Source organism: Capra hircus, chromosome 9 (assembly GCF_001704415.2).
Source record: "Capra hircus breed San Clemente chromosome 9, ASM170441v1, whole genome shotgun sequence".
NCBI lineage: Eukaryota > Metazoa > Chordata > Mammalia > Artiodactyla > Bovidae > Capra > Capra hircus.
The window spans coordinates 104,207-131,386 of NC_030816.1; the positions used below are offsets into that span (position 1 = coordinate 104,207).

The 27,180-nt window shown below is 41.4% G+C and overlaps 1 protein-coding gene across 1 annotated transcript; it reads right to left on the bottom strand.

The window, feature by feature from the left end:
* On the bottom strand, positions 1–25,561 carry MB21D1 (Mab-21 domain containing 1). Its single transcript, XM_013966327.2, has 5 exons — positions 24,869–25,561; positions 18,772–18,991; positions 12,590–12,832; positions 4,559–4,661; positions 1–2,658 (listed from the first exon to the last, which is right to left on the bottom strand). Exons 1-5 carry the CDS (start codon positions 25,484–25,486, stop codon positions 2,307–2,309), a joined length of 1,536 nt encoding a protein of 511 aa, XP_013821781.2. The 5' UTR covers positions 25,487–25,561; the 3' UTR covers positions 1–2,306.

A 27,180-nucleotide genomic window follows, 5' to 3' on the forward strand; every position in this document is an offset into this window, starting at 1 on the left:
CTGCTTGGCAGTATTTGTGTTTATTGATATTCATGAATGACAAGAGATAAAAAACATACCCATGACTTCCCAGGGAAAAAAAGAACAGAACCTCAGTGTTTGGTACCCTCGTGGACATTTTCCCTTGGCTAATTTAAACCTGTATCTTTACCCTGTAATAAACTGTAACCATGAATATACTGGTGTCAGTTGAGTTCTATCTTCCAGTGACTTATCAAACCTAAGAATGATTTGGAGAACCTCCTCAAGCTGCATTTGGTGTCAGGACTGATCTAGGGGAACTGTCTTCCCCCTAACTATACAGTTGTTTAAACTGACATAACACTCTTCAGTGATTCCCCTCCCCTTGAATATGAGTGGAAATAGTGACTTGCTTTCAACCAATTATGTGGTAAAGGTTACGAGATACACACGATTATGTGTTCATTGTTAGGTGAAATAAGACTGTTACACCCTCTTGCTGGAGTTTTTCCCTCCCTTGCCAGCAGTGAACTGCTGACATGCTGAGGGCTGCCAATGCTGGCTGGTTCACATGGCAGGGAACTGAAGGCAGTTTCTAGCAGCTGAGGACAATCTCTGGCCAACAGTCAGCAAGAAACTGAAGTCTTCAGTCTTACAACCGTAAGAAACTGAATTCTCTGGGCAAGCCTCAGATAAGACTGCAACCCCCACTTACACCATGATTGAAGTCTTGTGAGGTGTTCTGCAGAACCATTCCAGAATCCTGTCCCAGAGAAACAGTGAGATCATAAATGTGTATTGTTTCAGCCACTAATTTCATGGTAAGTTTAACGCAGCAGTAGAAAACCAATATAGCCCAACTCCACCATCGTTACACATAAGCACTCAGACTGTTAACCTATCTTCTCCATATAACTAATCATAATTCTGATACAATTAAAAGTTGTATCAGTCAAAGTTATTACTTTGACTTCATAAATACAGCTGAGCAATTTTCTCAAACTAGACTATGATTAATTTTCTTTTCTTGCATACAATTTTTCCTGGAGTTAAAAGAAGCTTGGATTTTTTTGTTTGCTCGATTTTCTATTTATTTATCACTGAAACTCTTCTCCAAATGTCCAATGATTAGTATGTTCAAACACATTAGGTTGTTAAACAAGATACATAAAATTGCACATAAGCATAAAGACTGATAAGTTCAAGAAGTAAATTTTAAAACCTCACTCACGAAGAGACACAAAAAATGATATAGACAATCCACACAGAAGTTATTCATTACATGAGAATGATAACAAAATAAAATGACGATGAGAAAACTATAAAATAGCCAATAAGAAAATGTGCAAAATACATAAATAGAAAAAAGTTAACAAGCAGCAGCTCCCTCAAGTCGAATGCTTCCCGAGTACAGAGAGAGGGTAACATTTTCATACTCTGAGTTTTGTACCGTATGTGTATTATTGTTTTAGAAATACATATAAAATTATTAAAGTAAAAGAAAATAAGTTGTTTTCTATTTAGCCATGTAGTAAAGTATCCTATATTTTTCTATAAAAGCTAATCAATTTCCCAAGACATGCAGAACCAATTTTTTCATTTCCTTCTTACCTATCCTATCACATAGGACAGGACTCTGCTTCCAAATATGTCCATATGTTCAACAAAATCTACCCGTTCATAGAGGCAATGATCATTTCTAACACTGTCTTTTGCCACCTTCCACACATTTGTGCTAGGTGAGGAGTGCTGTTCAGTAAGTGTTTGATGAATTTAATTGAGGTGATCTGTATTTTGTCCTTCTTTTCACCCCACTCTGATGAAGCTTTTATATTTTATATTTTACTTATTATTTATGGCTGGGTCTTCATTGTTGCATGAGGGCTTTCTCTAGTTGCAGAGAATGAGAGCTATTCTCTAGTAGTTTGAGGACCTTTCACTGTAGTGACTTCTCTTGTTATGGAGCACAGGCTCTAGGGGATACTGTAGCACATGAGCTCAGCAGTTGCGACTTGCAGGCTCCAGAGCTCAAGCTCAGTAGTTGCGACACGTGCTGAGTTGCCCCGGGACATGTGGGATCTTCTCAGAGCAAAGATCAAACTCATGTCCTCTGCATTGGCAGGTAGATTCTTAACCATTGGACCACCAGGGAGACCCTTAAATACTCCTTTGCTTCTATTACATAATCTCTTTTCTAGGATAATCCATCCTTTTATATTGATTAGACTTGATGAAGACAACCTGATGGCTGAATAATTATATTCATTTTAGTCAATCACTGTTGTGATACATTTCAATTATTATAAAGTCACTCTAATTCTTGGATTCTTCTTAAAAGTAAAATTTCAAAATTCATCAAAAACTGGAAATCCATTGTTTTGCTCATATTCAATTTGCTTTGACAGAAATTCTTTACTTAGCTTGTCAATTTTGTCTCGAGAGAAGAGATTGACATCAGGAATGAAATAGTGCTCGAGGTGTTCTGTCTTGAGACACTGAAGAAAGTATGTCACACAGTTATCAAAGCAGAGCTCCAGGTCTTTGTAATGCCACTGACTGTCATGTGGGTCCTGGGTACAGACATGAAAGAAGGCAGTCTTCACATGATAAGAACAGAACTTATCCAGTTCTCTTCGGTTTCCAAACTTTTTTTTCAGTTGTTCTAAAAGGTATTTCATCAGCTTTAAACACTCTTTCCTGTTGAACAGAAAAGAGAAGCATTTAGTTTTATTTCTTTACAACCTTTTTCATTCCACAAAGAACTTTAGGCATCTTACAGGAAAAACATACAAAGATGTAATAAACAATACAGATATATAATACATTTTTTATAAAGACACAAAAAACAATAAAGGTATGTATATGTGCGTATGTGCTCAGTCACTTCAGTCCTGTAGGACTCTTTCTGTCCCTATTTACTGTACCCCACCAGGCTCCTCTGTCCATGAGATTCTCCAGGCAAGAATACTGGAGTGGGTTGCCATGCCCTCCTCCAGGGGATGTTCCCAATCCAGGGATTGAACCCACATCTCCTGCATTGCAAGTGGACTCTTTACTGCTGAGCTACTAGGGCAGCCCAATTATATGTATAAATAATATAATTAGAATCATTCTAAAACCTAATTATTTTTTCAAATACATACTTTAAAAGTTTCAAAAACATATTTTCTCCTTCCTTCTTCTTCATTCATAGCTTAAGTATTTTATTCTATTAGGATTAATTCAACTACAGGAAAACTAGCAGATACTTTACATTATTCATCCAGTTTAATATTTAGAAAAATCTTGTTTTAATTTTTATAAAATCATTGTCTTATTTTGATTTACATTAATCATTCAGTTATTTTGGTAGCTGACAAAATTTAACGTTTATACAATTATTAAGCCTTATCAACAATATACTTTTCTTAATGCTTTTTTCAAAACCTGCATGTGAAGCCTTAAAGACCCCCTGTGCTCACACTTTGGGTATCCTTGCTTTAACCTTTTAACTTTTGTGATCCTTATTCTATTCAGCTTTGAAAGTGAAAGTGACAGTCACTCAGTCATGTCTGACTCTTTGCAACTCTATGGACTATATTCAGTCCATGGAATTCTCTAGGCCAGAATACTGGAGTGGGTAGCCTTTCCCCGCCCCGGGGAATCTTCCCAACCCAGGGATCGAACCCAGGTCTCCTACATTGCATGCGGATTCTTTACCAGCTGAGCCACAAGGGAAGTCCAAGAATACTGGAGTGGGTAGCCTGTCCCTTCTCCAGCAGATCTTCCCGACCCAGGGATCAAACCGGGGTCTCCTGCACTGCAAGCAGATTCTTTACCAACTGAGCTATCAGGAAAGCCCGACTTTAAAAACTGAAATGAATGATTCTTTTCAAAACTCAGTACTTTATGGTAAGTATGCTAATCAAGAAAAATAATTACCAACATCTTAGTGTTGTTTCAAACTTGGCTTGTCATTCCCTAGCCTTCCTCATAGCTAAACCATCTCAAAGCAAGCCCCAGAATCCAATAAGAGTGGTCCTTTGGTCTCTTCCCATTATGCAACATTATTATTCATTGCCTTGAACCAACCAGAACATTAAGGCAAACCCAACTGTCATGGCTAGTCATGACTAGTATTCACACTCTCCACTCTTTCCTCCTCTCAGACGTCCACAGCATCCAGGTTCAGGTCTATGCTCCCCAGCAGTCCCTTTTTATTTAAGATTATTTTTTTTAATGTGGACCGTTTTTAGTCTTTATCGAATTTGTTACAATGCTGCTTCTGTTCTCTGTTTTAGTTTTTGTGCCTCAGGGCACATGGGATCTTACCTTCCCGACCAGGGATCGAACCCACACCCTCTGCATTTGGAAGCTGAAGTCTTAACCACTGGACCACCAGGGAGGTCCCAGCATTGCCTTCTAACAACATTCTTTCCTTAGTCCCTTAGACCCGGCGTCCTTGGTTTCATGCTTACTCCAATACCCCTGGGCAATCCAGCCACGTGCTGCCCCCAGAACTCAACCCAGCAGTGGTAATCTTCAGGTTTCAACTAGAGTCAACAAAGAACTAAGCATTCTATTAGTATGTCTGTCATTTACAAAATAAGGAGCTTACCTGCAACATTTTACTCCATCAGTTTCACAGCATGTTTTAGATTGTCCGTGATTTTTCAAAATGGCCTTTTCAATGTGAGAGAAGGACAGCCGCCATGTTTCCTCTTAATATCCAAAACAAAAACAGAAAAGCACTTTACCAAAAACATCAATTTACAAACAACAAATATTTAAGTGATTTCCTTCATTATAATATAATTCTGAAAAATTTCTAGGGGGAGACAGACCAAAAGAAGTGAACGGATAAATAATGTGATTACATATTAAAACAAGTGATTTGACCAAGCAAACAATGGGCCAAGATAGAGAACAATTAGCGGAAGAAGTCAGAGCTTAATATAGTGAGCTATGGTAAGATCTATTGGTTTTTATGTGTTGCTAAATTCTGTTTGCTGATGTTTTGTCTCTATAATAATTTGCATTGATTGAAATTTTTTGTTTATTCTTTTATACTATCCTTGCAAAGTTTTAGTATTTATGCAAAATGAATCAGGGTACGTTTCCTTTTTTTCTATTTTTTGGAAGTTTACATAAGAATAGAATGATTTCCCCCATCTCCCCAAGTTTTACCATGGATAGCTCTGACCCATCCTATCACTGTTGAGTTTTAATACCAGGAATTGGTTTTTCGTTTTAAAAATCAATCAACACAACCTGTCGCATTAGCAGAACAGGGGAGAAACATATGACCAACTCAACAGAAGCAGAAAATGCAGCCAATAAAATTTAATATTCATTCATCGTTAAAACACCTTTCAGTAATTTAAATGCAGATGGAACCTTGATCTGATGATAGCAATATGATAATCTAACATTAAAAAGTTGAAGCTTTTTCTTTGAAAACAGGAAGGCAGGCTGCTATCCTCATTCTGTTTGACATGCAATAGCTATCGTAGCAAGCACAGTAAGAGAAGGAAAAATAGGGTGATAGCACTGGAAAGAGAAAAACAAAGCCATCATTACTGATAGATGATATAATCGTGTATATAGAAAATACAAAAGAAACAGAATGACAGGTTATGTGTGAGTTCCATATATTCTTCAGTCTACTTTTCTGTTTTACAACTTTTCATAATGTTACAACTGCCTATGAGTAAATCTGATAAAAGATATACAAAATTTCTGTGAAGAACATTCTAAAACTTCACTGAAAACTATTAGAGGCAATCCAAATAAACAGAGATGTGCAGCTGCACATGAATTAAAGACTCATTATTATAAATACATCACATCTTCCCAAATTCATCTGTAGAGTCAACGCTCTCACAATCAAAACTCCAGAAAAAAATGACTGTGGAACTTGACAATACCAACATTTTTATAAAAATAACAAAGGGTCAAGAATATCTAAAACACTCTTGAAGAAGGACAGAGTGGGAAAGCAAATATCAAGACCTATAAAGTGACATTATGTATGACATAATGGTATATAGCCCATGGACAGACAAAGATTTGGGGGGGACAGAATAAAGCATATAATATGTACACAATATACAGATAATAAATATATGGAAAAGGTGGCACAGAGAGAGGTGTGCTCACTGCTGCTATATAAATCCATTTAAAACAATCCATTCATGCCATTCTGGATAGAGATGGTAAACAGATCAGTGGTTGCCAGAGATTTGGAATGGTGAAGGTTGAGTAAGTAGAGGGACTTTTCAGGGAAGTGAAACTATTATGTAATTATAGATAATGATGCAATGCATTTGTCAAAATCAATAGGACTTCATGGCATGAAGAGTGAAACTTAACGTACACAAACTTAAAAAGTCATTTAGATGGTCAGGGGATCTCAGGAAGGAATGCAGACTGTGCAAAGGGGCTCTAACTGTATCACAAACATATGACGCAACCTCCCTGAAGGGGTTGGGGGCAAAAGGTGCTGACTAAAGTTGCTTTGGAAATGGAATCTGTAAGACTGAAGGTGAAAGGAACAGTACACGTGCCCCAGGCACACGGGGGAATGGGTTTGCAATTCTGACGCGCCCATATGTGTGGGTGGGAACTGAACAAGGAACGATGGGCTAGGTGGGTGGCAGATGGTAGGAGCCAGGCTTCTCACTGTTGGAAGGAAAGGTTACAGATAGCAAGGAGGGAAGGCAGGATGACCCACGTGGTAATGGATTACAGTTAGAGACATCAGCATGAACTCATGTACCACTTGATACAGATACAGGTAGTGAGCTGTGCATATCCTGGGGATAGTATACATACAAATATTTCCTTGCTCCTCCAGCTGAAAGGGATGACACTCTAGCAGCAGAACACACGCAGCACCTAGATCACACTTCTACAGTTCTAGTACACACTCTACAATAAAAGGACCCAGAGAGTTCCTTGGAGAAATGGCTGATTCTAGGACTGAAGCAGGAACTATACAAGATGAGCCTGGAGCATCTTGTAGTGCCAGAAAGTGAGTTAGTGCTGAAAATAAATACAAAAAACCCCACAATTATGGGACATATGTCCAAAGGATATAGGAGCCAACTGCAAGAGCTCCTGAAGACCAAAGCTAGAACAATTTAGGCAACAAAATGAAAGCAGTATTGAATTATAGCCCAAAATATGAGACAAATACCCATGAGTCCATACTGATATGATTTAAGTAAACAGATTAGAGATAAATCTCCCATGCAGAAGAATTCTGAATAATTTGTGTAAATACTCTGTTCTTAAAGAGGTGAGCTTAAGTGTGAGCTGTGCACAGTGACTTCCTTCCAAAACGCACAGTACGAAAAGGGGGAAAGAGAAGATCTTAATAGGGAAGAATCCTGGCAAACACTCCCTGAGCCAGGAGATTAAGGTCCACACCAGCAGTGCTAAGTCAGGCCCACGATGTACTGTTGATGCAATGTTATGAGAACAGCACTTCACTTCTGCAGTCCTCCCCCAAACCCAGAACTGCAATCTAATCACAAGAAAAACATGAGGCACATGCCAAATGAGGGCTGTTCCACAAAATACCTGACTGGTACTCTTCAAAACTGTCAAGGTCATCAAAACAAAGAAAGACTGGGAAAACTGTCACAGTCAAGAGGAAACTAAGGAGACACGACGATTAAATGGAATGTAGCAAACTACATGGGCTCCTGGAACAGAAAGAGGACATCAGGTAAAAACCAAGGAAATCTGAGTAACAGGACTACATTAATATTGGTTCATTAATTGTGACAAGTGTGTCATATTAATGTAAGATGCTAAAATGGAAAATTGGTTATGTGGTATATAGAAACTCTCTATACTATCTTTGTACTTTTTTGGCAAATCTTAAACTATTCTAAAATTAAAAGTTTATTTTAAATAATGACATTGAGGCTTCATTTCTCCCTTTTTGAATTATTGGCAAACACTCCAAAGTTTAATGAGTTCTGCTGATGATGTTGAGGGTGAAATGGGCACTCTCCTACACACAGCTGTTGGGAATGCAAATTGGTAAATTCTGTATGGAGGTGACTTTGGCAATACTAGCAAAATTAGATATGGATTTACTATTCCTTGACAAACTGCAAAAATAGACTGTAAAAAGGAACGGGTGCTCAAAAAACCCTTAGTGAGGTTTTTGAAAAGGTACATACACCTCAGTGTTCACAGCCACATCGTTCACAATTGCCAAGATATAAAAGTAACACAAGTGTTCATCAACAGACGAATGGATAAAGCAGCTGTGGTATATATACAGTGGACTACTACTCAGTCATTAAAAAAAAGAATGAAATTTTGCCATCTGCAGCAACGTGGACAGACTTGAAGGGCATTACGCAGAGAAAGACAAAAACACTATATGACATGATTTATACATGGAACCTAAAAAATTAAACTAGTGAAAATAACAATAAGATTCACAGATAAAAGAGAACAAACAAGTGGTTACCAGTGGAGGGAGCAATACAGGGGTGGGGAAGTGGGAAAGACAAACTACTGGGCGTAAGATAAGACTACAAGGATGTATCATCATACAACACAGGAAATATACAGCTAATATTTCGTAATAATTCTAAATAGAAAGTAACCTTTAAAAAGAGTATAAAAATTCTGTTAAAAAAAGAAATGACTGCTGGGCTTCCGGGTTGGCTCAGTGATAAAGAATCCACCTGGCAACAGAGGATCAGCAGGAGACACAGGTTAGGTCCCTGATCTGGGAAGATCTCACAGGCCATGGAGAAACTAAGCCCGTGCACCATAACTATACAGCCTGTGCCCTAGAGCCTGGGGGCCACGACCACTGAAGCCCGTGCACCACAAGAGAAGCTGCCGCAATGAGAAATCTGTGCACCACAACTAGAGAGAAGCCCCCAGCTCTCCACAACTAGAGAAAAGGCTAAGGAACAATGAAGACCCAGCACAGCCAAAAGAAAATAAATACATGGAAGTATTTTAAAAAACAAAAAAAGGAATGAGTGCTATCTCTATACAGAGCTATGGCATGATCGCCAGGACATCTTATTAAGTAAAAATAGAAAAATTGTACTCATCTTAAAAAGGGGGTTGCATATAAATAAATATATATATGCATATACATATATATGCATATATATATATATATATATACACACACACAAAATGCTTGTACTTTTTAAAAACAAAAGGTAAACCCAAAACAATTAATGGATTTCCAATCGGGAAAGGAGAGAAGAGGGTAGAAGAAACATACAGGGAAGCTGTGTTTCCCTAAGAATACTTCTTTCTGTAGCTTTGACTTTGGGACCATATGAATGCTTTATAAATTTAAAAAAACAAAACTAAATCAACATTTAAAATCCAATGTCTAAAATTAGAAACAATAATGAAAATGAATGTTAAGCATGCTGAGTTGGTTAGCTTAACCCACCAGGCTTCAGTAGCTGCAGAACATGAGCTCAGTAGTTGCTGCTCTAGGTCTTAGAGCCTTAGGCTCAGTAGCTCGTGGTGCCCGGGCTTAGCTGCCCCATGGCATGTGGGATCTTCCCGTACCAGAGATCAAACCCATGTCCCCTGCACTGGCAGGTGGATTCCTAACCACTGTACTACCAGGGATGCCCGAGAAAAATGTTATTTTAAACAAGTTGTGGAATTAGCTAGAATACTTTACCCATAAACATTTCAGCATGGGTATTTCAGAGGCCAGTATTTATCTTTGTGTGTTTGATATTTAAGGTAAGATTTGCAAACAGTGAAACACACAAATCTTAAATATTGCATTTGATGAGTTTTGACAAATGACTACACCTGTGTAATTTAAGCTGTATCTGGAGTTAAAAAGTTATCATCACTCCAGAAAGCTCTCTTGTGCTCCTGCCTAATCAATCCCCAGTCACCTCAGGCAACCAATGTTCTAATTGAAAATAAAAAACCACAGATAAATCTCGCCTGTTCTCAAATGTAATATAATTGAGCTTACACAGTACAGACCTTTTGCTTCTCTTTTCTTTCACCTGTCTTAATGTTTTTAAGACCCTCTTTTATCAGTAGTTCCCTGATTTCTGTTGCTGAGTAGTCTTCTAGTTTATAAATATTATATCCATTATCTTTTGACAGACTTCTGGGCTATTTACAGATTTTGGTTGTTACATATATTCTTGTATAAATGTGTTATGGACTTCATGTTGGATTACGGAAGACATATGTTTTACTGTATAAGAAACTGCCAGTCCCTCTGAGGAGGGAGGTGGGAGGGGGGTTCAAGATTGGGAACACAGGTACACCCGTGGCGGATTCATGTTGATGTATGGCAAAACCAATACAATATTGTAAAGTAAAATAATGAATAAATAAATAATAAAATAAAAATTAAAAAAACAAACTGCCAGACTGTTTCTCAAAGTGGTTGTACCATTTAACACTTCCATCAACAGTGTATGGATTATTCTTTTTAAATAAAGCTTTTCATGTTCATTGACTGGAATATCAGAACTGAAATTGATGAATAACTTTTCTGCATTTAATTGAATTTAAAATGCAGGCAGACTATTTAGATATTTGAGAACACTGCAGCTTTACTCATTTTTTTTCTATTTTAGCATTAATTGCATACATGCCTTGAAATGAGGTATTGATAAATGTGATGAAATGTATAGTCCTTGCCATGCTCATTAAGTATCATTCTGAAAATGATCTTTAACGCAAAGAAATATCTTCTAGCTTTATTTTATACATGATGATACTTTCATTTAGTTGACGTTCAATCCCTTTTGTTAGATAAAGCCAACTATGGATGATTACCAGTTTGAAGGAATTTGTATTTTAATGTTTGTACATTTTAGTGTAATAAAAACTATATGTTTCAAGTATTAAGGTAAAAAAATAAACTTAATATTTTGACTGTCTTTTATCTTAACAAAAAGAACTGCAAATAAAGTTTATACTTTTAAAAAATAATTATATTCTTGGTAACAACACCTGTATTATTATTTTGATAATATCAATTTTTTCATTTTTTGATAATATCAAAATCATATTATTTGATTTTGATTAAAACAGATTGAAATTTTTGATAAAAAATCAAACAAAGTATATATTTTAAAATATACCTTGTGACCAGGAAATTTGTAATAAGACATTTGAAAAGAAAAAAGCTAAAATAGGTGTAATACATGCCTATCTATTGATAATACAAGTTATTTTCATTGCCCCTCTTAGCCACTCAGATACACACATACACACAGACATAGCCACAGGGTTTTGCCTACATATGAATAATCTGAAATGAGGAGAGATGGAGAGCAGCCAAGGGTACCAGAGCAGAGGTCAGCTGAGTGCCTGACCGCCTCCACTTTTATCTTGGGCATGGATATGAGGAACTATCCAACCACACTGGCCTTTGTATAGGCACATGGCCACTGAAGGATGCTTCCTCATCCCTAGGCTGACGAGTCTCCCAGTCAACCCCAACGTAGTTGGCCAAGGGCCACAAAGAGAGCAGTATGGGTCCTGTTGAGACTTCTGTATCACATGCAATGAGGGTTTCTTGGGATAGCCCTTGTAGAAACTGTACACCCTTCTCCAGAAGTTATATTTCTTTCATAAAATTATGATACATGTAATTCCTTGTTATAAACAACTTTTCTTACAGAAAATGACTCCTACATATATGCAATATAAAGTTATGATGTGTGTCCACAAAACAATCCATCAAACCAAGCATGATGGACGATTTCTCGGATATGTTAATTTGTTATCTGATCTCATCTGTTATCGGATAACTTGACTTCATTTGTTATCTGTCCTCCAATTTCCCTGGAGTCCAGCAGTAGTAGGTGCTAAAAGTCCTTTATAATTTATGAGAGAAAAAGAAAATAATAGGTGAATATTTTTCTACCTCAGAAGATATCGCCATTATTCAGCTTCACCTGTAGACTATCTCAGCCCAGTCTTCACAATTTGAATGTTACCCAAGAGCACCACCTGAAAACCTGTCCTGACCCAGGAGACCAGGGTACACGGGTGAGGAGACCCAATCAGTGGGCAGAACTGCAGCTGAGGCTGCAAGGAAGTTCTGCCAGTGGCATGGGGAGCAGTGGAAGCAGACAGAGGAAAGAGAGGAACAAGGCTGGAGTGACAGCTGAGGCTCTGGTGATAACATCAGGAATACACAGCTGCTATTAATTCAACTAGGGATTCTGCAAGCACTGCCTCATTTTTATCTTCCCAGAACCTTTCAAGTAGTTTTGATTAACCCACATACACAGATGACCAAAACAGGTTTAGAGGGGCTTGATAACTAGCTCCAGATGACACACCTAATGAGGGAAGAAGCCTCAGGATTTAAATCCAGGGCAGTCAGATTGCAAGGCCAGTACTACTTTCCTTTACTAGCAAGAAACAAACAAAAACAACATTCAAACGTGGGCTAATAAACATTTTAAAGCTGAGTATTCGATATTACTATTAAAATTATGCCCTTTGCAATTCCATCTCTCACCAAACTCTCATCTTAGCCCAACAGTTCTTGAAACGCCAAAAGCACCAGTTGATCTTTCACTGCCCTAGGATGTAACATTAACGACTCTTTTATCTATGGATATCTTTACATAAAGCTTCATAATCAAGATACCTTGGAAAAGACTTCCTTCCTTTGCATGCTTGGGTACCAGGTAAAATGGCTGTCGTTTTAGATTGCTCTTAACTTTTGCTCCAAGCCAGTTATTGATGGGCAGGCCTTTCTGGGTGCTAGCAGGCCAGCTGCTTCTTGATTCCAAAGCCAGGATGATATCCACAGATATTTCTCTAGGTTTTTTAATCAGAAGTGTTACAGCAGGGCTCCCTCTTTTCTTCCTCTTCATAATGACATCAGTATCTGTTTAAAGATATAATAAGGAAGAAAGGGCTTATCAATCCATTTTTCTCTAACACAGGAAAAATAACTATAATTGGAGATCTGTAAATACTAACTGTAAGACAAAAATTAGTTCTAAAGAAGAAAATGACCCCACAAGGCAGTGTTTTACTCATTTAACCAGTATTGATTGATACCCCTCAAGCAGTGGGGGTATCATGAAGATTCTGTTTCATATATAGAATGAAGAGCCCCCAAGGACTGTGGGATCTGGGAGCGCTGTGATTAAATTTTCATTTCAATATTTGTTTGGCAGTTGGAGGGAGGCCTGCATACGAGGTAGGATGACCAGCATGGAGAGAGGTGATTTAGAAGTCCTCAGCAGGAAGTCCCTAGCAGTCCAATGGTTGGGATTCCGAGCTGATGCTGCCAAGGGTAGGGGTTCAAACCCTGGTCTGGGAACTAAGATCCTACAAGCCATGTGGTGCAGCCAAATTTAAAAAAAAAAAAACAAAAACACAGCAACAGACCAACTTAGAGGGCAGAGGCCTGTCGTACAGAGAGGCAGTGAGCATTAAGGCACAGGGATCAACTGTCATTCACTGCAGCATTATTCACAATAGCCCAGATATGGAGAAAATCCACTGACAGATGAATAAGTAAAGAGACTGTGGCATATACAGACAATGGAATATTATTCAGCCTTAACAAGGAAGAAAATCCTGCCATTTGTAACAATGTGGATGAATGTGGAAGTCGTTCAGTTCACTCACTCAGTCGTGTCCTACTCTTTGTGACCCCACTGACTGCAGCATGCCAGGCTTTCCTGTCTATCACCAACTCCCGGAGCTTACTCAAACTGATGTGCATGGAGTCAGTGATGCCATCCAACCATCTCATCCTCTGTCATCCCCTTCTCCCACCTTCAATCTTTCCCAGCATCAGGGTCTTTTCAAATGACTCATTTCTTCGCATCAGGTGGCCAAAATATTAAGAGTTTCAGCTTTAGTATCAGTCCTTCCAATCAGGACTGATTTCCTTTAGGATAGACTGGTTGGATCTCCCTGCTGTCCAAGGGGCTCTCAAAAGTCTTCTCCAACACCACAGTTCAAAAGCATCGTTGGTGCTCAGCTTTCTTTACAGTCCAACTCTCACATCTATACATGACTACTGGAAAAACCATAGCTTTGACTAGATGGATTGTTGTTGGCAAAGTAATGTCTCTGCTTTTTAATATGCTGTCTAGGTTGGTCATAGCTTTTCTTCCAAGGAGCAAGTGTCTTTTAATTTCATTGCTGCAGTCACCATCTGCAGTGAGTTTGGAGCCCCCAAAAATAAAGTCTGTCACTGTTTCCACTGTTTACCCATCTCTTTGCCATGAAGTGATGGGACCAGATGGCCATGATCTGAATGTTGAGTTTTAAGCCAACTTTTTCACTCTCCTCTTTTACTTTCATCAAGAGGCTCTTTAGTTCTTCGCTTTCTGCCATAAGTGGGGTATCATCTGCATATCTTGAGGTTATTGATGTCTCCCAGCAATCTTGATTCCAGCTTGTGCTTCATCCAGTCCAGCATTTCATATGATGTACTCTGCATATAAGTTAAATAAGCATAGTGACAATATACAACCTTGACTTACTCCTTTGCCAATTTGGAACAAGTCTGTTGTTCCATATCCATTTTTTTTTCCCCCTATCCATTTCTAACTGTTGCTTCTTGACCTGCATACAGATTTCCCAGGAGGCAAGTCAGCTGGTCTGGTATTCCCATCTCTTTAAGAATTCTCCACAATTTGTTGTGATCCACACAATAAACGCTTTGGCATAGTCAATAAAGCAGATGTTTTCCTGGAACTCTCTTGCTCTTTCAACTATCCAGCAGATGTTGGCAATCTGATCTCTGGTTCCTCTGCCTTTATTAAATCCAGCTTGAACATTTAAAAGAGCTGACACGGTCTAGGCTTGAGGCCTCAGGTCTTAAAGGGATTAAGATGACAGTATGAAAGGAAAGAAAGGAAGAGGGAACAGAGTGAACCAGATACAAGCAAACCTTTGGGGAGGATGGACCCTTGCCCAGCCAGTGACACAGAAGGAGAGGGAGCTAGAGCCTGGGAGACAAAGCTCCACCAGCCTTGCTGGGGTCCCCACCCAAGGAAGGGGCAGAGCAGGGCGAGACAGGAGCCCCCCCACAACTTCCTATCCAGTCTCAGCATCCTGGGCAGGCCATCTGAGTGCTTCCCATGTGTCAGGGTGTGTCAGGCCTGCATTGAAACCCTGCTTGTGGGAGCAGGTAAGTCAGCTGTTACTCAGCTCTGTTTTCCAAGTTTGAGCATGACCCCTCTATCTCAGAGGACACTCAGAAGACACTCGGGGACAGCCCTGGCGGTCCAGTGGCTAAGACGCCTCGCTCCCAATGCAGAGGCTGAGCAGCGCTGGAGCATCTTTAAGGAGCTACCCCACGTCCAAGAGCAGGAAGAAGCCCCAGCAAGACGGTAGGAGGGGCAAAATTACATTTAGAATCAAACCCCATACCTGCCAGAGATGCTCAGAGGGCTCAAACAAACCTTGTGCACACCAGGACCCAAAGACCCCACAGAGACTGAGACAGAACTGTGTTTGAGTGTCTCCTGCGGAGGTACAGGTCAGCAGTGGAAGTCATTGTGCTAAGCAAAATGCATGACCTCATTTATACAAAGAATCTAAAAAAGTCGAATACATAGCAGCAGACTGTAGAACAGTGGTTACCAGGTGGTGGGCAGGTGGGGAAAATGGGAAGACGTTCATCCAAGAGTACAGAGTTGCAGTTATGTAGGGAGAGTAAGATCTAACGTACAGCGTGGTGACTGTTAGTACAACTGTACTGTTTACGGGCAATGTGCCAAGAGAGTAGGTTTCAGATACTCTCACTTCACATACAAAAAAGGCAACTCTGAGAGAAGACGCTAATTACCTAGACCGTGCTAGTCAGTTCATTATGTGTATCAAAACATCACGTTGTTCACCTCGATTATGGACAATTTTTATTTTTTAAAAAAGACCCATGTAGCAGAAGTGAAAGCAATAAAGAGGTTCAAATTAATAGAACTGGCATCCGGTCCCATCACTTCATGGGAAATAGATGGGGAAACAGTGGAAACAGTGTCAGACTATATTTTTGGGGCTCCAAAATCACTGCAGATGGTAATTGCAGCCGTGAAATTAAAAGACACTTACTCCTTGGAAGAAAAGTTATGAGCAACCTAGATAGTATATTCAAAAGTAGAGACATTACTTTGCCGACTAAGGTCCGTCTAGTCAAGGCTATGGTTTTTCCAGTAGTCATGTATGGATGTGAGAGTTGGACTGTGAAGAAAGCTGAGTGCTGAAGAATTGATGCTTTTGAACTGTGGTGTTGGAGAAGACTCTTGAGAGTCCCTCGGACTGCAAGGAGATCCAACCAGTCCATTCTGAAGGAGATCAGCCCTGGGATTTCTTTGGAAGGAATGATGCTAAAGCTGAAACTCCAGTACTTTGGCCACCTCATGCGAAGAGTTGACTCATTGGAAAAGACTCTGATGCTGGGAGGGATTGGGGGCAGGAGAAGGGGACGACCGAGGATGAGACGGCTGGATGGCATCACTGACTCAATGGACGTGAGTCTGAGTGAACTCCGGGAGATGGTGATGAGCAGGGAGGCCTGGCGTGCTGTGATTCATGGGGTCGCGAAGAGTCGGACAAGACTGAGCAACTGAACTGAACTGGTAGGTAAACCTGAATCTGTGAGGTAAGGGAGAAGGTAGGAGTCGGGGAAGCCATCCCCCGACGCTGGCCTGAGAAACGGTTGACGCTGAGTCTACTGTTCAACACAGAGTTGGCTGAAGGAAGACAGACTGGATTGAGATGAACTTCATTTCATCTACACTGAGTTCTAGGTACATGTGGGACACCCAACTGGAGATGGCCACTGGCCAGAAATCTGGGAAAGGCTTCTAGAGGAGAGATACTGGCTTTGGGGGGCAGGATGTACAAGCAGTAGTGAAAGACCGCTCCCAGATAAGACTTTCGGAAAGGACCACAATGGGAGAGAGGACGTATCTCCAAGGAGAAAATCCCACTGCATACCTTCATTTTCTTTGTCACTAAATCCAGAAACCCACCTCCTTCTTACCCATTACGTCTCCTTTAGTCCTTTTACCACCTAGGAGTGTCCATCCACCATTTAGAGGCACCCCCACACATGGTCTCTGGATCCCTTCCTTCTTACCTCATTCCTTCCATCGCTCCCTCTCCCATCGGTGGCCTCCCCTCCTACCGGATCATTCCTGTCTTCACACAAAGGGGATCCAATGTCTCTCATCCTAAAGGACACTCTCCGTCGACCCTGCATCTATGCTGCCTCCCCACTTATCCATCCTTCCACTTCCTTTGCAGCCAACAGTTTCTAGACAGTTACCATGATGCTGTCTCTACAGCATCCTGACCCTTCTCTCTCATGTGCTGAGGACTCCACTGAAACTTCTGAGTCAAACTTACCAACAATCCCCACAAAACAAACCAAACCAAGTGCAAACATGATCTGGATGTTAGTGCGCTGTAAACACTAATGACTCCTGCAGAACATGCATAGTCTCCTTTTGCTCCCTCTCTTCTCTCCAGCCCCTAATGAGATCCTCTTCTTACCACTCTGCTTAATACTTCAATTTCCCCCCAGGCCATCCCCCCAGCATTCCTGAACCCTCTCACTTTACAATACTTTTTCACCATAGGATTCTCTAACTTATCCAAAGCCAAACTCCCAACTGCCTTCTTAAACTATCTTCTTCACAGAAGTCAGAGCAAATTTTTAAAAGTATGAAGCCAATCAATCATTAATGAACGAAAGCCACTCAGTTGTGTCCAGCTCTTTGTGACCCCATGGACCTTGCAGTCCATGGAAGTCTCTAGGCCAGAATACTAGAGTGGGTAGCCCTTCCCTTCTCCAGAGGTTCTTCCCAACCCAGGGATGAACCCAGGTCTCCCACATTGCAGGCAGATTCTTTACCAGCTGAGCCACAAGGGAATCAATTACCTTCTAATTAAGACCTGAATTCTCAATGGAACACAGCATAAAATCTGAACTCCTTTCCAGGATCCACAAGTCCTCCTAGAATCTGGCCCATCGCCACTTTTACTTCATTTCATGTCACTCCTCCCCTTGTCCATACGGCCCTCTTTTTGCTCCTTGAGCTTATCAAGCTCTTTTCTGCCACAGGGCTTTACTCCACCACCCACTCTATCCCAACTGCTACCACGTCTCCCAGTTCATTCCCTTCAAAGCACACACTGTAATTTGTTTTTGCAAATTCAGGAGGGGAGTCCCATTGATTTTACTCAACTACCTACACCCAAGGGTGCAGGCAGCTTCTCAGCAAATATTCAGTGAAGATCAAAATAGAGCCAACTGGAAATTCTCTGGTAGTCCTGTGGCTAGGACTCTGTGCTTTCACCACCAGGAGCCCAGGTTCAATCCCTGATCAGGGAACTAAGATCCTGCAGGGCCACATGGTGCAGCTAAAAAAAAACAAAAAACAAACAAAATAGAGCCAATCAACATTTAGGATGAATACCAAGAAAATGTAGTAGACTAAAATTAAGAGCAAAAGCTTGTTTCTAGAAGGCAGTCTGGGCTTCCCAGGTGGTGCTAGTGGTAAAGAACCCGCCTGCCAATGCAGGAGACCTAAGAGACATGGGTTCAATCCCTGAGTCAGGAAGATCCCCTGGTGGAGGGCATGGCAACCTACTCCAGTATTCTTGCCTGCAGAATCCCATGGACAGAGGAGCCTGGTGGGCTACAGTTCCGTAGGGTCTCAAAGAGTTGGACACGACTGAAATGACTTGGCATGCGTGCAGTCAACAGTCTGCTGCAGGGAAATCAAAAAAGATTAGGAGAAGAAATTAGTAGGTATGATTACACCTTAAAGAATCAAAAGTCAATGATCTTACCTTCAAAATTTTTAATTTCTTCCTTAATGATTTTCCTAAACCTGGACAGCATCTTAGAAGCCGATAAGATTCCCCCTTCTAAGAACTGATCCAGAGGACTTCCTTTGGGATTTCTTTTGAATTTCACAAAGTAATGAGCACTACTGTTGTCATATTCTTCCAGCTGAATTCGGGGAACCTCCAGTTTGAACATAACATCAAATTCATTAGGAGCAGAAATCTAAGAAATAGGAAAAATAGCACTGATTGTGTTTGCTTGTAAATATTTTCCAACCCACTACAATCTTTTTCATGAAATTTCCACTTAAAATCATACTGTGTAAAGCAAGAATCCTAATATTTATACCCACTGAGATTAGTAGAGCTGGGAGAATATTATTGGTTTCACTTGCAGGTTCTACACTCATTTATACTCATTTTTAAAAACAATTTAAAATACTATTCAAGGTTTAAAATCTGTACCAGTTTTTTCCCTGAGTTCAAAGCTTGATAAAATTAAAGACCTTTAAGATGCTACCTTTTGTCACAAGCTACACACTGAGCCACCCTCCTGTCTGGTCTCAAAAGTGTGTGTAGTTACCTCCTGGCTAGTTGATCAAGGGCCCTCGCCTTATAGCTAACTGTCATCCAAACTGAGTATTAGCTCCAAGTCACACACTAACTAATTAGTGTCTTTGAACACCACCATTTTAAAAGCTTCACAGTATTTCCTGGAAGTCCTGTGGTTAGGACTCCAAGTTTTTGCTGCCAAGGGCACATGTTCAGTCCCTTGTGGGGGAACGAAAATATCAAAAGCTGCACAGCATGGATAAAAAATAAATATCATCATATATATAAAGAGCATCAAAGAATCTTCTTCATTACCGCAATAATAATGATAGCAATTATAATCAATGATTACTTTCTTATATTAAAAATGCAGGGACTTCCCCTGCAATGCAGGGCACATGGGTTCAATCCTTGTCAGGGAATTAAGACTGCACACGCCATGGGGCAGCTGGGCCCAAGACCTGCACCTACAGAGCCTGTGCACTCTAGTCTGTGCACCACAACTCCAGAGAAGCCCACGAGCCACCGCATAAGATCCCACGTGCTGCAACGGAGACCTCATGGAGCCAAAATAAATAAAAAATAAATATTTTAAATGCACAAGTCTTTCACTCATTAATGGTAAGCTTCAAACACGGGTACTGGACTGTCTTATTGAACACAATTATCTGGTGGCCCTATGTTTTTTGCCTCCCACATCAATGTGGCTAGTCCACATTGAGATGTACCAGGTGGTGTGTGGACTATATCCTCTCCAAACTCATATACTGAAGCCCTAGCCCTCAATGTGAGGGCTTTTAGGAATTAATGAAGGTTAAATGAGATCATAAAGGGGAGGGTCTTAGTTGACAGGACTGGAAGAAGTGAGATCAGTCATGTCCCTCTGTACACGTGCTGAGGAACACGGTGAGGATACAGGGACAAGATCTGCAAAGCAGGCTGAGAGCCCTCACCAGAACCTAGCCATTCTGGCACCCTAATCATGGACTTCCAGACTCCAGAATTGTGAGAAAATAAATGTCTACTGTTTAAGCCTCTCAGTCTATGATATTTTGTTATGGTAGCCCAAGCTGACTAGGAGATACTACAAGGGTAAAACAAACACTTGAAGTGCCATCCGTGGGAATGAAGTACAAGCCTCTGAAAATCCACTCCTCCAGAAATGGTCAAATTCAGCTTTTTCAGATCTTTGTAAATTAACCAAATGACCTGCAACAATCCAAGGAGGATTTATTCAAGAAAAATGGCTGAATCTCGGTAAGGACAATGAGCCTTGTGGACATTCTAAATTCTACATTCTACCATCATGCCCAGCAGCATTCCCACTTCTGATCAGAAACCTCCATCAAGAGTAGACACGACCCTGACTTCTAACAGCAAATGTTAGGTTTGCCTGTTTGGGAACATCATATAAACTAAATCATATAGTAGGAACTCTTTACATCTGACTTCTTTCATTCATCATTGTTTGTGAGATTCATCCATATCACTGTATCTATAGTGGCAGTTCTTTCTCATTCTTTATAGTATTCCATTGAATTAATGGAATATACCAAAATAGATTTATGTATTCTGTTGTTGAATATTGTTTCCAATTTTTACTACAAATAGTTCTGAGTTTAATTATTATAGTTATTCTGAGCATTCTTACATATGTCTTTGGGTGGCCACGGGCACTCATTTCTATTGGTTATACACCCAGGAATGGGACTGCTGGACCATAGGACAGGCAAACCTTTAACTTTAGAAAAATTTTTAGTTTTCAAAAGAAGTACCAATTTATCCTCCCATCATCAACATAAGGGAGTTTCAGTTGCTTCATATCTTCCTCAAACTTGGAATTGTCAAAATTTTAACATTTAAAATTTTAGCTCAATGAGCAAAAAATAGGTTCATGTGGACAAGAGGAAGATGACATGAAACAAAGCTGAAGAGGAGGCCAGGGCCCAGATTCTGCGAGGACATGCAGATCCCAGAAAGGAGTTCAGATTTATTCCACCGTGTTCATTGAGAATGCAGGTTTTAGCTTTCTATTTTTGAAAATTTACTCTGGCCTCTGTGGAGAGATAATACAAGAATGTAAATAAGGAGATCAGAAGGGCAAAAGTTCAGGTGAAAGATGCTGGCTTAGATGGGGGTTGGGGTGAGGTGCTGGGGATTGAAAAAAACAACATATGAATTGGTAATCCCGCAGAGAATTTGTACAAGAAAATTTCCATATTTTCACCCAGAATTTGATATTACATACATGAATGGAAATGCATCAACATGAATCCAAGTGAAAGGTTAATGAGAAGCGTCTTTTACTTCTCAAAGTAATAGTATCAGGTCACAAAGTTTGGAATCCCATTTTGAAATTCAAGTGCATGCATAAAATAAAAAATACACCAAAATAACAGTGAACAAAATAAAAAGCAATAATATTGTTCTTTTATGTGCTTTTCTGAATTTTCCAGGGACATCAACACAGAACAGTGGCAAATATGGGAGAGGCTGAGGACAGAGGTACAGAGGGTTCGTACTGCTGTGCCATGGTCTACTACTGGAGGGCAGGCACCAGGTCAACTCTAAAATGAACATGAAGACCTTTTATAATCAATTTTTAAAAATCAATATATGTTTTAGATAAAACAAATTTCATTGGGTTTCTTTTCATCAGCTTGATTTTAAAAAGGAGACTTGTGAATGGATAACAAGGAACTCTGCTCAATATAACAATCTAAATGGGAAAAGAATTTGAAAAAGGATACATGTATATGTATAAATGAATCATTTTGCTGTACTCCTGAAACTATCACAACACTGATATTCAACTATACTCCAATATAAGGTTTTTTAAAAATAAATAAAAAGGAGAGTGATTCTGATTGGACACTGCTCTCTAAATGTCTTAATTGTCCTTGAGTTCTAACTAATAACTTTCTCTTTTCCTTTGAACCATCCATAGAACTGAACAGTTTGATATTTATGTAGTAAGAATCATGCTCTAGACAGATAGTTGATATAAGTTTTGCTCACTTGGCTTTCAAGTAGCTTTAGATGAAATTATGAGTGGTCTTCAGTGCTAAAAGCATTTAAAATCCAAAACCAGGTACATACACTACATCTTCCTGTGATAAATATCCTGCATGCGTTCCTGCTCAGTCCTGTTCAACCTGTTGGGACCAAGTGGTCTGTCCTGCCAGGCTCCTCAGTCCTTGGAATTTTCCAGGCAAGAATACTGGAGTGGGTTGCCATTTGCTACTCCAGAAGAACGGTACCAAAAAAAAGTCTTAATGACTCAGATAACCACGATGGTGTGGTCACTAACCAGAGCCAGACATCTTGGAGAGTGAAGTCAAGTGGGCCTAAGGAGGCATTACTGCAAAAAAAGCTAGTGGAGATGATGGAATTCCAGCTGAGCTATTTAAAATCCTTCAAGATGATGCCGTTTTAAGTGCTGCACTCAAACTGGCAGCAAATTTGGAAAACTCAGCAATGGACACAGGCCTGGAAAAGATCAGTTTTCATTTCAATTCCAAAGAAGGGCAATGCCAAAGAATGTTCAAACTACCACACAATTGCACCCATTTCACACGCTAGCAAAGTAATGTTCAAGATCCTTCAAGTTAGGCTTCAACAGTGAACCAAGAGCTTCCAGATGTACAAGCTGGATTTAGAAAAAGCAGAGGAACCAGAGATCAAATTGCCAACATCTGCTGGATCACAGATAAAGCAAGAGAATTCCAGAAATACATCTACTTCTGCTTCACTGATTATGCTAAAGCCTTTGACTGTGTGGATCACAACAAATTGTGGAAAATTCTTAAAGAGAGGGGAATACCAGACCACCTTACCTACCTCCTGAGAAATCTGTATGCAGGTCAAGAAGCAACAGTTAGAACCGAACATGGAACAACGGACTGGTTCCAAACTAGGAAACCAGTACGTCAAGGCTGTATATTGTCACTCTACTTAATTAACTTCTATGAAGAGTACATCATGCAGATGACAGCCTGGATGAAACTCAAGCTGGAATCAAGACTGCAGGGAGAAATATCAATAACCTCCAGTACTCTTGCCTGGAAAATTCCATGGACTGAGGAGACTGATAGGCTACAGTCCATGGGGTCACAAAGAGTCGGACACGACTTAGTGACTTCACTTTCATTTTCAGATATGCAGATGATATCACCATCTGGCAGATGATATCACCTAATGGCAGAAAATGAAGAGGAACTAAAGAGCCTCTTCATGAAGCTGAAAGCAAAGTAAAAAGCTGGCTTAAAACTCACCATTAAGAAAACTAAAATGATGGCATCCAGTCCCATCACTTCATGGCAAATAGAAGGAGAATATACAGAAACTGTGGCAGATTTTATTTTCCTGGGCTCCAAAATCACTGTGGACAGTGACTGCAGCCATGAAATTAAAAGATACTTGCTCCTTGGAAGAAAAGCTATGACCAACCTAGACAGTGTATTAAAAAGCAGAAACATCACTTTGCCAAAAAAAATCCATCTAGTCAAAGCTATGCTTTTTCCAGTAGCCATGTATGGAGGTGAGAGATGGACCTAAAAGAAGGTTGGACCTGTGAAGAACTGATGCTTTCAAACTGTGGTGCTGGAGAAGACTCTTCAGAGTCCTTTGGACAGCAAAGAAATCAAACTAGTCAATCCTAAAGTAAATCAACCCTGAATATTCATTAGAAGGACTGATGCTAAAGCTGAAGCTCCAACACTTTGGCCACCTCGAAGAGCTGACTCATTAGAAAAGACTCTGATGATGGGAAAGATTGAGGGCAGGGGGAGAAGGGAGAGACAGAGGATGAGATGGTTCCATGGCATCACACAGTCAATGGACAGGAGTTTGAACAGACTCCCAGAGATGAAGGACGGGGAAGCCTGGTGCGCTGCAGTCCATGGTGTGGCAAAGAGTCAGACAAACACGACTTAGTGACCGAACAACTACTACTCCAGGGCATCTTCGCCATACAGAGATCGAATTCAGGTGTCCCACATTGGCAGGCGATTCTTGACCACTGTGCTAACCCGGGAAGCTCAAATAGCACTGTTCAGTTCAGTCACTCAGTCGTGTCCGACTCTTTGCGACCCCATGGACTGCAGCACGCCAGGCCTCCCTGTCCATCACCAACTCCCGGAGTTTACTCAAACTCATGCCCATTGAGTCGGTGATGCCATCCAACCATCTCATCCTCTGTCGTCCCCTTCTCCAGCTTTCAATCCTTCCCAGCATCAAGGTCTTTTCAAATGAGTCAGCTCTTCCAAGTGGTCAAAATATTGGAGTTTCAGCTTCAACAATGAACTTCAAATAGCACTGAGCCCACACCAATAAAATGAGCAGCCATATAGGGTTCCAAGTTGTGACCAATAACAATGAGCAGCCATATAGGGTTCAAAATGGTGTAAAACATTCTCTGACGGTGCAGTTTACAATCTAGATGGAAAGGCAAAACAAATCAGCGTTTTATCAGGTGTCACAGACCACTCACTCAAGCATTACTTCCGAAGCGAAGTGAGGGGCGCGGAGGAGGCGCCCGGCGGCTCACCTTCACGCGCTCGTAGTAGCTCCCGGTGCCGAGCAGGTCGACGCCTTTGAACTCCGACTCGCAACTGTTCAGCCGCCGCAGCAGGTGGTCCACCAACCTGTTCACCACCTCCGCCGCCATGGATATCGCCTGACGGCTCAGCTTCAACTTCTCCAGCACGGCCCGGGGCTTCCAGGCACCGGGCGCCTCCTCCCTTCGCCCGAGATGCGGAGCGGGGGCCCACGGGCCGGGGCCGTCCGGGGGCCCGGACTGGGGTCTCCGCGCCCGAGCGGAGCTCGGGGTCGCCCGGCTGCGAGCGGTAGCCCTGGGCAGGGGGTGCCCGGGGACCGCGGGAGGCTCTGCGTCCGCGGTCGGAGCCGCCAGGCCCTCCGCCTGGTCCTCGGCGCGGGCCGCCCGCGCGCGCACCTGCGGCTTCTCCCGAGGATCCAGGCGGCTCTTCTCCCTCCGGGAGCCCGACGCCCCAGCGGGACCGCACCTGCGCGCGCGGGGCCGGGCGGCCTCGGGGACAGCCGCGGGCTCGCTGGGCGCCGCGGACGCTCCGCCCTCCACAGCCGGCGCGGAGACCCCGGAGGCGGTTTCCGAAGCTCTCCGCGTCGCCTTTCCCCGCGGTGGGGCCATGGCTGGCGTTCTCTTGTTTCCCTGAGACCAGCTCGGGGAACAGGCCGCGCGGGAGGAGGAACCGGCAGTCGCGGTAGGAAATGAAACTTAAAAATGTGGCGGGAACTGAGCGAACGCGGTGAGGCGCACGCGCGGAAAACCTGGCGGGGCGGGGCGGTCACGCGGAGGCGCGCCCCCGCCTCAGAAGCGCGGGGCCGCGCGAGCGCGCGCGCCCAGGCGTCCGCTGGATTTCCTCGCGTCTAGCGCTGCCTTGTGGCTTGGGAACTAGGCAGAAGCGAACCGAGGAAAGCGCAAAAGAGCTCTGACAGCGAGAGGGGTTTAATGGCGTATCGCCTAAGAACATTTGGGAAAAACTATCTCACACATTGAACTTGACGGAGCAACTTTCTAAATGCAAGTATAAGTAAAGGATTTTCTTATTAATAGTAAACAGATTTTTTTTTACTGGTGGAATCATATAAATTGAATGTTGAATAATAATTGGATTGAATAATATGGATTGAATATGGAATAAATATTACTTAACCTTTTTTTAAAACATCGTTTTAAAAGCACCCACAATCAAAGTGTAAAGTTCTTATTGGTGAGTTTTATCCACTGGTTCTCAAAAGCCCATCAAACATCGGCACATCAGCACTTATATTTTTAAATAATACTGCTTCGGCCGTTGTGATTCCAGAGTATTTCAATACAAGCTTTTAAGTATCGATTTCTAAAGCCAAGTCCTTTACAGAAATACATGTTTGGTAGAAAGTCCTAGGTTTAGCATGCCTTGGTACTTTTTTTTTTTTTTAACCATCCTAACCATTTTAAGTGTACAGTTCAGGGTGAAACCATTGCCACCATCAGTCTCAAGAATTCTTCATCTTGAAAAACTGAAACTCTACCCATTAAACTAACACCCCGTTCCCTCCTGCTTGCTCTGACTTCTGGAAAGCACCCTTCTGTCTCTAATCTGACCATCCAGGTTCCTTATGTAAGTGGAATCATATTTTCCCTTTCGTGATGAGCTTATTCAATAATAAAGTCCTCAAGGTTTCTCTATGTTGTAGCACGTCTCAGCCTTCCTTTGTAAGGCTGAATAATTTCATTGTATTATATGTATGTAGAGGGGAAGAGGACGACAAAGGATGAGATGGTTGGATGGCATCACCAACTTGATGGGCATAAGTTTGAGCAAAGTCCGGAGTTGGTGATGGACAGGGAGGCCTGATGTGGTGGAGTCCATGCGGTCTCAAAGAGTCTGACACGACTGACTGAATTGATAGGTATGTATATAAAACACATTGTTTTCCATTCATCTGTCAAGGGACAAAATGCCTTGATTACTTTTCTAAAAGGTTTCCTTGAAACCAGTATTTTGATATATCCTTCTCTGAATTTTAAAAGATGTCTTTCTTTTGTAAAATGGAAGGAGGACTAGTGTGTAGTCACACTTCTCAAGCAGACCAATTTCAGGCAAGAGTAAAACGGAAGCTGAAAGTTGGAAGCCATTTCCTTAAAATCGCAGGTCCCTCGGACTGTCTTCCAGGATGTGCAGGAGTATGCCTCTTCCACATTGAAGACCTCTGCTCTGTGATTCTGTTTTTGTCTTCCAAGGGCTCCATGCCTGTCCTGAAATCCTGTAAATGCTGAGGTAGCCGGCTTAATGCTGTCTTCTGCTGCTGCTGCTGCTAAGTCGCTTCAGTCGTGTC